The 14,098-nt window shown below is 45.0% G+C and overlaps 1 protein-coding gene across 19 annotated transcripts in view; it reads right to left on the reverse strand.

The window, feature by feature from the left end:
• Positions 1–14,098, reverse strand: part of LOC106575325 (mitogen-activated protein kinase kinase kinase kinase 4) — a 51,750-nt gene that overhangs the window by 23,339 nt on the left and 14,313 nt on the right. For all 19 annotated transcript variants that reach the window (XM_045698916.1, XM_045698915.1, XM_045698917.1 and 16 more), the window contains exon 3: positions 3,838–3,894. In XM_045698916.1, coding sequence (XP_045554872.1) covers positions 3,838–3,894 — 57 coding nt within the window. The remainder of the gene's footprint in view (positions 1–3,837; positions 3,895–14,098) is intronic.

Here is a 14,098-nt window from a genome sequence, read left to right on the forward strand (position 1 = left end):
TGTATGGCAATACTTTGAGAAGTTAAATGAGAAGGAAATGCAAACTTTGCAAGGTGGAATTGAGGTACAGGTGCAATGCTTAACCATCTGAAAGGGACTAACCGTGACAGCCAAACCGTTGCTGGCAGAAGCGTACAATTCCAAGTTAATTGCCTTTTTACAGAAAACTGATTTTTATTTTATTTAAACGCTAAGATTTCATTCATTTGTCACATCCCTAATACGACTGTACATGTATATATCAAATCCCCAACAACTGGAATTCCATCGGAGCCCATGTCTACACATTTATTTCCAATCACAGGAGAGATAAGCATTTTAAAAATCCGGCTTTTCAGCAGAAGAATATATCTCCGTATACTCACACAACCCCTCAAATCACTGAGGTTTTACACATCCAAGACCCACACAACACAACCCATCCAAGACCCACACAACACAACCCATCCAAGACCCACACAACACAACCCATCCAAGACCCATACAACACAACCCATCCAAGACCCATACAACACAACCCATCCAAGACCCACACAGAAACATCCTCCCTCCTCCACCTCACATGAAAACCGTGAGGAAGACAACAAAAGGTCACCCCCACCATTAGCTTAATCTCTTCCGTTGCAACAACTTGACAATGATTAACAGTGACAGAAACTGACACAGCGAGTGGTAAAGCCCTTGTCTTACAGAAAGCCCTGGTGGAAAGGAGGAGTCTGAACGATGGGGACATTAGTGAAGAGCGATGCAGTTACTGGTACGGCGGCGGTGTGTTTAAAGATGCACGTAGGCACACCGTTCTCTTCCACCAGACCCTTCCAGTGCCAGCAGGTAGAGGCTGTCTGTTGGCTGTGCAGGCAGCCTTACTGCTGCTCTCCCTCTCATTTGCTCCCCCTCTAGCCCTCCCTCTTTCCCATGTTTCCTGCAGCTGTTTGTGAACAGGCGGCTGGCTGAGCATTCCTCACAATCACTGGGACAAAAACGCGGGGGGATTCACTTTTGGGTATGTCATTTTCTATTTAGACAGAAACGATCATTCAATTATCATTGCCATTATCATTCAAAAAGGTTAACGCAGCCCCATGTAGGTCAAAGGTTAAAACAATACACAGCATGGCCAGGCATATTTTATTTTACCTTTATTTAACTAGGCAAGTCAGTTAAGAACAAATTCTTATCTTCAATGACGGCCTAGGAACAGTAGGTTAACTGCCTTGTTCTGGGGCAGAACGACAGATTTTTACCTCGTCAGCTTGGGGATTCGATTTTGCAACCTTTCGGTTACTCGTCCAACGCTCTAACCACTAGGCTAGCTGCCGCCCCGGCAGGTAGCCTAGCGGGAGAGCAGAGCAGGCTAATAGCACAGCCCAGGACTGCCATGCCCACCTCTCCCTCTCTCAGCAACAGTAACAGTTTGCTAGGACAACAGAGAGCTGTTGTTGCGATAACAGACGCTCTTCTACCTGGCAGGGTGAAGCAACAGAGTCATTCATAGCATATAGTGGTGAAATCTCTCCATCTATCCCTCATATCATAGACTAGAGGCTTTATCAGGCCAGGTGTATGACCACGTAACCGGGCGGTGGAGTGGGTCATCACTAGTTACCACAGACAAGGTTATAAACCACCTATTTCTACAATTTCTCTTCTTAATTTTGAAGCCTAACCTTAACCACAAAGCTAACCTTAAATTAAGATTTAAAAAACTCATTTTTGTTTTCATGAATTTTAACGATAGACCATTTTGGTTTTGTGGCTGGGGTAACTAGTGGAAACCAGGTGAGACATGCCCTATGACACCCATGGCAGGAAACGGTTAGGTAACACATCATCAGAGCCTTACTCATCACAGTCAGCAGGGAGTGGCAGGCAGGGGGCAAGTCAGGGCATAAGAACAGAAACTGGTCTAGAACCAGAATGACCACATTGGTATGACACGGAATAGAGAATTTGACTTAGGCAATGTTTAAGAGTAAACGTTATGTTAAACAACATGGGCCACAAGGTCGGCCTATACTGCAAAGGCTATATCATAAAACTAACCACAAGTCCCTTGGGATGGGGAGGGGGGGGGTCTCATTAGGGTGTGTGTGTGTGTGTGGGTGGTCCAGCTAGTTCCATATTCACTGGGAGGTCCTATTTCAGTAGATAAAAGCAGAATGCCACAGAAAGAGCAAAGGGCTGCCCTCCTGCCTGCCTGCCTCAAAATGACGTAATTTAGCCATAAAACATCCTGCTGGCTTTAGCTGTAATGATCTCTGCTTATTATACTGAGATTTACGAGCGGCTGATTACGGAGAAGTCAAAGTTCTTCCTGAAATGTAGACAGGACCTCAAAAGAATTTCCATGTTGGCTAACTACATTACAAGACCATCTCATTCCAAAATCATGGGCGTTAATATGAAGTAGGTCCCCTCTTTGCTGCTATAACAGCCTCAATGGTTCTGGGAAGGCTTTCCACTAGATGTTGGAACATTACTGCGGGGACTTGCTTCCAGTCAGCCACAAGAGCATTACTGAGGTTGGGCACTGATGTTGGGCGATCAGGCCTGGCTCGCATTCGGCGTTCCAATTCCTCCCAAAGGTGTTCGATGGGGTTGAGGTCAGGGCTCTGTGCAGGCCAGTCAAGTTCTTCCACACCAATCGACATACTATTTCTGAATGGACCTCGCTTTGTGCACGGTGGCATTGTCATGCTGAAACAGGAAAGGGCCTCCCCCAAACTGGTGCCACAAAGTTGGAAGCACAGAATTGTCAGGAATGTCATTGTATGCTGTAGTGTTAAGGTTTCCCTTCACTGGAACTAAAGAACCTAACCAAACCATGATAAGCAGGCCCAGACCATAATTCCTCCTCCACCAAACTTTACAGTTAGCACTATGCATTGGGGCAGGTAGCATTCTCCTTGCATCTGGGTTTGGCGGATTCGTCCGTCGGAATGCAAGACGGTGAAGCGTGATTCATCACTCCAGAGAGCTTTACACCACTCCAGCCGACGCTTGGCATTGCACATCATGATCTTAAGCTTGTGTGCGGCTGCTCGGCCATGGAAACACATTTCATTAAGCTCCCGACGAACAGTTCTTGTGCTGATGTTGCTTCCAGAGGCAGTTTGGAACTAGGTAGTGAGTGTTGAAAGCGAGAACAGACGATTTTTACGTGCTATGCACTTCAGCACTCCCGTACTGTGAGCTTGTATTAACAGCATTTACAGTTGACCGGGGCAGCTCTAGCAGGGCAGAAAGTTCACAAACTGACTTGTTGGAAAGGTGGCATCCTATGAAGGTGCCACGTTGAAAGTCACTGTCTTCAGTATGGCCAATCTACTGCCAATTTTTGTCTATGGAGATTGCATGGCTGTGTGCTCGATTTTATACACTGAAAAAGCCGAATCCACTGTGTCCACATACTTTTGTATACATAGTGTATATATAGTGTGTATCGAAGGCTAAAATACATCAAGAGCTTGCATTTCTCCCAATTAAAAGGTATTTTTTTCCCTCACAGAAATAAAAATGTATATTCATTCTATTTTTGATTAGGCTAAGACACTTTCAACAACCCTGGGTAAGGCCCTTTGCGTCAATCTCAATGTAATAACCCCGCAAAACCACCTGACGTGAGGCCATTTATCCTTTAAGCTGAGGCCCAAATAAGACAATGGTCAGATGATCTGAAAGACCTGGTTGACAAATAAACAGGCAGAGATGGCAGTTTGAAATGTGAAAGGTCATCTCAGCTCAGCTTCGGACTACATTGTTTCACCAATAGACCTGGCCATGTAACATCCTCCTTGAACACACACACAGGGTGTTGCAACGAGTGAACTTCTTTACCTCTGTGACGTCCATGACCTTGATGGCGGCCAGCTGTCCAGTTTTGACATGTCTCCCCTGTAGAGACGAAGAGAAAAGGAGAAGACAGCAGGTCAGTCATCACGAGGGTAACAGTAATACACTGATCAGCTGGGTTAGGGTTAATAAGTGTGTGTGTGTGTGTACGCGCCACTTGAACTTGCAAAACATGCCTTCTTACAGTAAATCCCATCTTAGCCATGTACATAGTGGCCTATAATCTACAGGTGATCAACCATAAGAGTTGTTTCCATAGACAACCATCATCACTTTGATTCAGTCCACTGTGTAGCGTCACGTGGCTGGTTAAGCCTAGCATAGATACAGAACAATCACTAGCATCCAAACAGACAGACATGGACTGGGGCTACGATCTCTGTGCTGAACAAACATTCCCACAGTTCTCTCTCAGCACCATTCACTCCTTACATAAACAGAAATAGTCTCTCACCCTCCCTCAGTCTCAAACCCCTCAAAACAGATAAAAGCTGCTAATAATTATCCGGATAGAAACCAAAATTGGGATTTCCACTACTGTGGGGCTGCAGTGTGTATGATAACGCCTAAAGCAGTATTGTTTTTGATGATAGAAGCAGCTGTGAATCTGAACAAGACGCGTACAAATGCACACACACACACACACACACACGACCGTCTCTGGACCATCTGCATCTAGACTACTTTGAATGAACATTCCACAATCAATTGAAAATATGCGGGGTTAATGACAAAAGCCAAGCAGCTTATTCTCTCCAGCTACGGATGAGACAAAAGCCGTCATGCCTTTACTCTCTGGACTTATAATCCTCTCAACTTTGATCCCGGGGCCACTCTCCATAAAAACATCAGTGCCATTACTTATTACTCGGGTCCCCGTCGAGACACACAAGCCTTTGGTCGAGGTGAAATGTCACAGGTGCATTGGAGAGGTTCAGTTTTCACCCCCTGCGGCCCCCCACTCCTCTGTGAGCTCAGAGAACGGAATCCTTAAGCATGACGCTTAGGTGACAATCTTTAGAAGAAATGACGGTTTTATCCAGTAAATGAAGAGGAATCACCGTAACATTGTTGGATATGTAGGCCAATTCACTACTTGTGACGTGAATGTATTTTTGTGCTCACTGATTTCTCATGCCTCAGATTCAGGTCATGGGGAGGAGGGGTGGCCTACCAAATAAAGCAGGAAAGAATGTAGGCTAGAGAGAGGAAGTGGAGGATGATCCCTCAACCAATCAGTGTGAGACAAGGCTTTAGGAGGGCCCCCATTGCTCCAGCCAGTCCCCTCTCCCATATCAGTCCAAAACCCTCTCCACTACCACACAACAAACAATCACCTCACCTCAAGCCCAATCCTCCAATCCCAACCTGCTGGAGCTGAACTACATGGGCCCTGTCCGGAAACAGCAGCCAGGGCAGGAGCTGAATGACTGAGGGGCCCCGAGGCCCCTGGTCTTACTGTGGCCCTGGCGAGGTTACCTGAAGCAAGAGGTTATCACTGAGCAGGCAGCTCCAGACACTCCATAAAGCCCCTAACCACGGCCAGATGTGCTGGCCTCTCTCCAACTGACTAGAGCGCAGTAGGCATACAGACAACCTCCCCACTCCTTAAACAGACCAGAGGAAGACAGATCACACTATTAGCTAGTAGGCCATTCAACACAGTCTCTCTAAACATCACTGAAACCCTCTCCTCTGTTCTTCTACATCCATCCAGTAAAACCAGAAGCAAATCGCACTCTTTCCCGCAGTCATCCTTCTCAACGATTCCCTGGCAACATATCTCCCGCAAGAGGTGGAGCTGCCCAGATGAGTGACAGAATGGTGAAATCACTTTACATCATCATCATGGTAACAAGATATCTCACAACAAACTGGGTTGATCTAACGGATGGTCATCCATCCATCCATCCATCCATCCATCCATCCATCCATGTAATTATGCTGCACACTGCTATAAACCTAGCTGAAAGCATATAACCTAGCTGAAATAAAGGTTGGCCCAGCACATCAAAGTCAGTGTAAAGGGAGGTGAGCTGGCTGGTATTGGAGGGCTGATCGCCCCAGGGGGGGAGGGGTCAGATGAAGATGTAAGGTGACATTTGAGCAGCGAGAGAGGGGGTGGGTACAGGCGTTGGGTGACGAGATAATCCACCTTAGGGCAGGCAATGTATGGTCTAGGCTAAGCAGGCAATGTATGGTCTAGGCTAAGCAGGCAATGCCACTCACTCTCTCACACACTCTCACACACTCTCACACACTCTCACACACACACACACACACACACACACACACACACAAGAGAAAGCATAAACACACAGATCAGGAACATATATTGATGCCCCTCTTCTCAACACAAACCAGATGAGCAGTGGTGAGAGAGAAATGGTCTATTGAGCAGCAGCACGAGACGGCCCAGACCCTGTCTACACTATATCTACTACACATACCAGCCAACTGATCCACTGCTGACCCTACCTCACTAACAGACCCTGTCTGTACTGTATCTACTACACATACCAGCCAACTGACCCACTGCTGACCCTACCTCACTAACAGACCCTGTCTGTACTGTATCTACTACACATACCAGCCAACTGATCCACTGCTGACCCTACCTCACTAACAGACCCTGTCTGTACTGTATCTACTACACATACCAGCCAACTGACCCACTGCTGACCCTACCTCACTAACAGACCCTGTCTATACTGTATCTACTACACATACCAGCCAACTGACCCACTGCTGACCCTACCTCACTAACAGAGCCTGTCTATACTACACATACCAGCCAACTGACCCACTGCTGACCCTACCTCACTAACAGACCCTGTCTGTACTGTATCTACTACACATACCAGCCAACTGACCCACTGCTGACCCTACCTCACTAACAGACCCTGTCTGTACTGTATCTACTACACATACCAGCCAACTGACCCACTGCTGACCCTACCTCACTAACAGACCCTGTCTATACTGTATCTACTACACATACCAGCCAACTGACCCACTGCTGACCCTACCTCACTAACAGACCCTGTCTGTACTGTATCTACTACACATACCAGGTAACTGATCCACTGCTGACCCTACCTCACTAACAGACCCTGTCTGTACTGTATCTACTACACATACCAGCCAACTGACCCACTGCTGACCCTACCTCACTAACAGACCCTGTCTATACTGTATCTACTACACATACCAGCCAACTGACCCACTGCTGACCCTACCTCACTAACAGACCCTGTCTATACTGTATCTACTACACATACCAGCCAACTGACCCACTGCTGACCCTACCTCACTAACAGACCCTGTCTATATCTACTACACATACCAGCCAACTGACCCACTGCTGACCCTACCTCACTAACAGACCCTGTCTATACTGTATCTACTACACATACCAGCCAACTGACCCACTGCTGACCCTACCTCACTAACAGACCCTGTCTGTACTGTATCTACTACACATACCAGCCAACTGACCCACTGCTGACCCTACCTCACTAACAGACCCTGTCTATACTGTATCTACTACACATACCAGCCAACTGACCCACTGCTGACCTGACCTCCTACAACGTTCAGAACACACTGAGGATTGGGGGGGGGGGACAGAAAGAACAGACAGAGGCGAAAAGAGATGGGGAGAGGTTGTAGTTTACTCCATGGTACAGTATGTAGATGTCAGTGCATTCTCTGATCAGATATAGAGCCACGTGACAGAGTCAGCGAGAGACTGAAGGAGTGGAGCCACTTTAAGCCAGTCGAGAAGCCAGCCAAAGCTGAGCTGGCTGTGAGAGTAGAGACCAGTCAATAATGCAGCTGCTATTGATCACAGTGCAGCTGCTACAGTACCGGCCTCTGAAGAAACACTACTCAACACAAAACTAGTTGATTTCCTTCAGCACTAAATGGTCTCAATGGAAGAGGCGACTCTAAATTCCTAATAGAGTATCAGCCATAAAAACTGAGTTGTGTTCAATAGACCCAAAGTGTGGTGTATTTCACCTGCTTGTTTGCGGATAGAACTGACAAGGTGCTAAGTGAGAAACCTGACACCAAAGGGAAAGTCAGACTGGGCTGCAGCCCAGGATGGGAACGCTGTCTCGTTCGCAAGGGGCTTTTGTGTCTCGCCTCGCCCCTTTATGATAACGAGGTAGCTCAACGGGTCGCTCCTCACGCACACACAAAGCAGAGTTGTGTTCAGGCAGTGGTGTGGACAGCCCAGGGGCTGTGTGGGTCTGCTGACAGCCATTAGAGCGAGAGCCAGTGCAGGGAGGGAGAAGAGACAAAAGAGCTGCCCCGGGCTGTGTGTGTAGGGAACACAGTCTGTCCCTACACTGTGGCCTGATGGTGACTACTAGGTACATCAGGTCATGGTCTACACTTACATGCCACTTCTGCTATCAGAATACAAAGACAAAGATCACTTTGAAAAGACGGGTCTAGACGCACAAAAGCCGCTTTGTGGTCTGATTGTGTTCACCTCAGGTCTGGACACATTCAGGCTACCAAAAGCGCATACAGTGGGCGACGTCGTCGGCACTCCAGAAATCTTGTGTTTTGGGACTGAGGCACCTTTTCATTATAACGGTGGAGGAAATACATTCCTAGCATGTGAGGACTAGGTTTCCTGGCCTCATAAAAGCTAGCCACCTAGCTAATATTTTGAAGAAGGGAAAAAAAAAAATTGGGTTTGGCTTGAGTTATGCTAATCCATTTGCAATCCCTTTAGTGTTGCTTGCTAGCTACAGAGGTTATCTGGCTAGTTAGCTTCTGCCATCAGCTGGGTTATCATATTTTGCCTATCCCACTGTTTATAGAATGCATTCTGACATGTGAATATAGCGCAGGAAAAGGGAATAGGGATACGGTCGACATATTTAAAAATGTAGGTGTAGATGCATGACTCGTTGGGAATTCCATGATCACAACACTAAAGCTGCATGAACTGTCAAGTCTGACACGGCCTCTGTGACACAGCGTAAGACCTTGGCCCTGCCACAGAGTGGGTGACACATTCAACACCAGACCAGCTGATCCCAGAGGGATAGGCTTCAATAGCTGTCCATCACTGGTCAGTGTGCTCCAACGGAATTGAAGGCAAGGTTTCCAGCGTAGTACCAAATACCTATACTACCTAACTAGATCAGAGATTAAAGTGGCGATCTGTGATTGGTACATACATGTTTGTACCCGAGAGGGTAATAGGAGCTAGACTATAGTCTGTGCAGACACCATGGGGTTAACCCGCTGAGACATGCCTACTGCCTATGGCCCTCCACTCCCATTCCCAGCATACTAACATACAATTGTGCTTCCACTAACTGTGGAAAGCTAGGCTATAAATAGCGGTTAACCCACAACTAGTACCATATAACCGTGAGCAGGATGGTTAGCTTCCTGCTGCGTAGCGCACATGAACAGGTCTGTGTACTGAAGCGCAACAGGGCTGCTTGGAGCACCTCACAGAGATGTTTCCAAAAGCTACCCACACCTATGGGTGTTACCTAAATATAGATCTGTTTATAGGAGAATGAATGTTCAAGAGGATCTTTAAGTTTTCTTCATACTGGTTCCATTTTGGTCCCTCGCCCATACCACTTTGGGGTTAAACAGATCTGGCCGACGACTATTAGCAGACTGGGAGGATCTGGGAATACCAAAGGGCGTAGTGGATTAACAAGGAGCCAAAATGGACCCCAGGCAAGCATCATTACTGCCGCTTCGCTCCGATGCTCCCTCTAACTCCTCCTCCTGGGTTGGCCAGGCAGCCTTTAGCGTGCTAGGTCCTCCCATACGGGACCAGAATTACACAATTTGCCCTGGGAGGTTGTGCTGTTAACCAAAATGACGATTATTTTTTTGCTTTTTAAACAACTAATTGACCGACGTCGGTTCAATTATTTGAGTTCCGTTAATTTTTTTTCTGAGCTCAATGCACAGTTTCTCTAGAGATAAATCAGATCAAGCCTGAACTGTGCGATGTAGTAGGGGGTAAATATTCTACATACAGTACCAGTCACAAATGGACAACTACTCATTCAAGGGTTTCTTTATTTGTACTATTCTCTACACTGCAGAATAATAGAAGACAACACATATGGAATCATGTAGAAACCAAAACAGTATTAAATCTAAATATATTTTCTATTTTTGAGTCTTCAAAGTAGCCACCCTTTGTCTTGATGATAGCTTTGCACACTTGGCATTCTCTCAACCAGCTTCATGAGGTAGTCACCTGGAATGCATTTACATAAACAAGTGTGCCTTATTAAAAGTTAATTTGTGTAATTTCTTTCCTTCTTAATGCGTTTGAGCCAATCAGTTGTGTTGTGACAAGGTAGGGGTGGTATACAGAAGATAGCCCCATATGGTAAAAGATCAAGTCCATATGTGACCGACCGCCTTGATTCGGTCTTACGTAGAAACATTTGAAATTGCTTTTATCCAATGTAAAAAAATAAAATAAAGACAGAGCTACACAATGGTATATCATACACTGCATTTGAGGAACAATGGGAAAGTAATTCTGCTTTGAAAGTTCATAACCTTGTAACTTCACTTTTGAGAAAACGGCCTTTGAATGTTTTGGTACCCATTGGAGAGCTCTTTGTCTACACCCATTCAGCATCGTTCACACCCTCTTAAGCTTTAGCCCCACCCATCTCTTCAAGGGTTGATCCGAGCGTTCGGTCCTAATAATCAAGCACTCAAGATATCTGGGTAACGTGAGAGAACCGTTCACTGACCATTTTACTCGCCCTAACAGAGCTGGTTAGGCTGTTTTCATGTTATCCAGAACATTGGTGACTGCAATTGTGCTGCTGGCAACGATTGACATTTTTTTTGCCAACGTTTACTGACACTGGACAAATTAAAACGAGTGTTAAGTGTTAGTAAATCTAACAGTTATTCTGTGCTCTTGCACACAGACGAGAGTGCTCTGAAATCAGAGTAGATGGACGTAGTTGGTAAATTCGCTCTGGCTATCAACAGTTGTTGCAGTGACATTCTATTGAAATGGTTAATTGTATAGTGGAGTCTTCAGACATGTAGCTAGCTAGGTACACAATGAATCATAATCCCAACACATGACGTTACTACCCTGCATGAATCTGCAGGTAGCTAATCAACCAGGTTAGAAGTTAGCTTGCTAACATTAGGCTATAACTTGCAAAGCAAATGGCTCAGATACGGATAATAAGATCATACACGTAATGTTAGCTAGTGAACCAGCCAGCTACCGTTGGCTAGCTCGCTCACAGTACATTAACTTAAAATGAGAATGACTTTGTTAAAATTAGAAGTGTCATGTCTGAAAATGTAGCTAGCTAGAATATCATGGAAGGACGCCTCTCCCTGTCAAGGATGCCATGGTTTCCTTAGTTTGAAGATACAGTTGAAGTTGTAAGTTTACATACACTTAGGTTGGAGTCATTAAAACTCGTTTTTCAAACACTCCTTCTTGTTAACAAACTATAGTTTTGGCAAGTCGATTAGGACATCTACTTTGTGCATGACAAGTCATTTTTACAACAATTGTTTACATACAGATTATTTCACTTAATCACAATTCCAGTGGGTCAGAACTTTACATACGCTAAATTGACTGTGCATTTAAACAGCTTTGAAAATTCCAGAAAATGATGTCATGGCTTTAGACTAATTGACATCATTGAGTCAATTGGAGGTGTACCTGTGGATGTATTTCAAGGCCTACCATCTAACTCAGTGCGTCTTTGCTTGACATCATGGGAAAATCAAAAGAAATCAGCCAAGACCTCAGAAAATAATGTAGACCTCCACAAGTCTGGTTCATCCTTGGGAGCAATTTCCAAACACCTGAAGGTACCACATTCATCTGTACAAACAATAGTACGCAAGTATAAACACCATGGGACCACGCAGCCGTCATACCGCTCAGGAATGTCTCCTAGAGATGAACATACTTTGATGTGAAAAGAGCAAATCAATCCCAGAACAACAAAGGACCTTATGAAGATGCTAGAGGAAACGTGTACAAAAGCATCTATATCCACAGTAAAACGAGTCCTATATCGACATAACCTGAAAGGACGCTCAGCAAGGAAGAAGCCACTACTCCAAAACCGCCATAAAAAAGCCAGACTAAGTTTGCAACTGCACATGGGGACAAAGACCGTACTTTTTGTAGAAATGTCCTCAGGTCTGATGAAACAAAAATAGAACTGTTTGGCCATAATGACCATTGTTATGTTTGGAGGAAAAAAGGGGGAGGCTTGCAAGCCGAAGAACACCATCTCAACTGTGAAGCACAGGGGTGGCAGCATCATGTTGTGGGGGTGCTTTGCTGCAGGAGGGACTGGGGCACTTCACAAAATAGATGGCATCATGAGGCAGGAAAATTATGTGGATATATTGACACAACATCTCAAGACATCAGTCAGGAAGTTAAAGCTTGGTCACAAATGCGTCTTCCAAATGGACAGTGACCCCAAGCATACTTCCAAAGTTGTGGCAAAATGGCTTCAGGACAACAAAGTCAATGTATTGGAGTGGCCATGACAAAGCCCTGACCTCCATCCTATAGAAAATGTGTGGGCAGAACTGAAAAAGCGTGTGCGAGCAAGGAGGCCTACAAAACTAACTCAGTTACACCAGCTCTGTCAGGAGGAATGGGCCAAAATTCACCCAACTTATTGTGGGAAGCTTGTGGAAGGCTCCCCAAAACATTTGACCCAAGTTAAACAATTTAAAGGCAATGCTACCAAATACTAATTGAGTGTATGTAAACTTCTGACCCACTGGGAATGTGATGAAAGAAATAAAAGCTGAAATAAATCACTCTCCACTATTATTCTGACATTCTTAAAATAAAGTGGTGATCCTAACTGACCTAAGACAGAGAATTTTTACTAGGATTAAATGTCAGGAATTGTGAAAAACAGAGTTTAAATGTATTTGGCTGAATGTAAACTTCCGACTTCAACTGTATAATCCAGAGATGGGTGTTTTCTCCATCTTCTTAGTTATCATACTCTAATTCCACTGATTTCAAAACACGCTCTACGCTTTCTGGAGGACCAACACTTATGCAGTTCTACTACACAACACATTTTTTTTAAAGCAGCGTTAGACAGGATTACCTACACATACTGGCTCTGAGGACCATCACAGGAAAGGAAGACCCAGAGCTACCTCTGCTGCAGAGGATAAGTTCATTAGAGTTACCAGCCTCAGAAATTGCAGCCCAAATAAATGCTTCAGAGTTCAAGCAACAGTCACATCTCAACAACTGTTCAGAGGAGACTGTGTGAATCAGGCCATCATGGTCAAATTGCTGCAAAGAAACCACTACTAAAAGGACACCAATAAGAAGAAGAGACTTGCTTGGGCCAAGAAACATGAGTAATGGACATTAGACCGATGAAAATCTGTCCTTTGGTCTGATCAGTCCAAATTTGAGATTTTTGGTTCCAACGGCTGTGTCTTTGTGAGACGCAGAGTAGGTGAAAGGATGATCTCCGCATGCGTGTTTCCCACTGTGAAAAATGGAGGTGGTGTTGCGATAATGCTTTGCTGGTGACACTGTCTGTGATTTATTTAGAATTCAAGGCACACTTAACCCGCAAGGCTTCCACAGCCATATGCCATCCCATCTGGTTTGTGCTTGTGGGACTATCATTTGTTTTTCCAACAGGACAATGACCCAACACACATCTCCAGGCTGTATAAGGGCTATTTGACCAAGGAGAGTGATGGAGTGATGTATCAGATGACCTGGCCTCCACAATCACCCGACCTCAACCCAATTGAGATGGTTTGGGATTGGTTGGACAGCAGAGTGAAGCAAAAGCAGCTCAGCATGTGGGAAATCCTTCAAGACTGTTCATGACTACCTCATGAAATTGGATGAGAGAATGCCAAGGGCGTGCAAAGCTGTCATCAAGGCAAAGTAGGGCTACTTTGAATAATCTCAAATATATTTTGATTTGTTTAACACTATTTTGGTTACTACATGATTCCATATGTGTTATTTCATACTTTTGATGTCTTCACTATTATTCTACAACGTAGAAAATAGCAAAAATATTTTTTAAAAACTTAAATGAGTAGGCGTGTCCAAACTTTTGACTGGTACTGTAGTTTAGGGAAGAAAATGTGGTAACTACAATGACCATAATCCATTGCGCTCTTACTAGTCCGGTCTTTGTGGGCACGGAGATGGAGTGAAGAATCTACCTGAAAA

This window comes from Salmo salar, chromosome ssa17 (genome assembly GCF_905237065.1).
Source record: "Salmo salar chromosome ssa17, Ssal_v3.1, whole genome shotgun sequence".
NCBI lineage: Eukaryota > Metazoa > Chordata > Actinopteri > Salmoniformes > Salmonidae > Salmo > Salmo salar.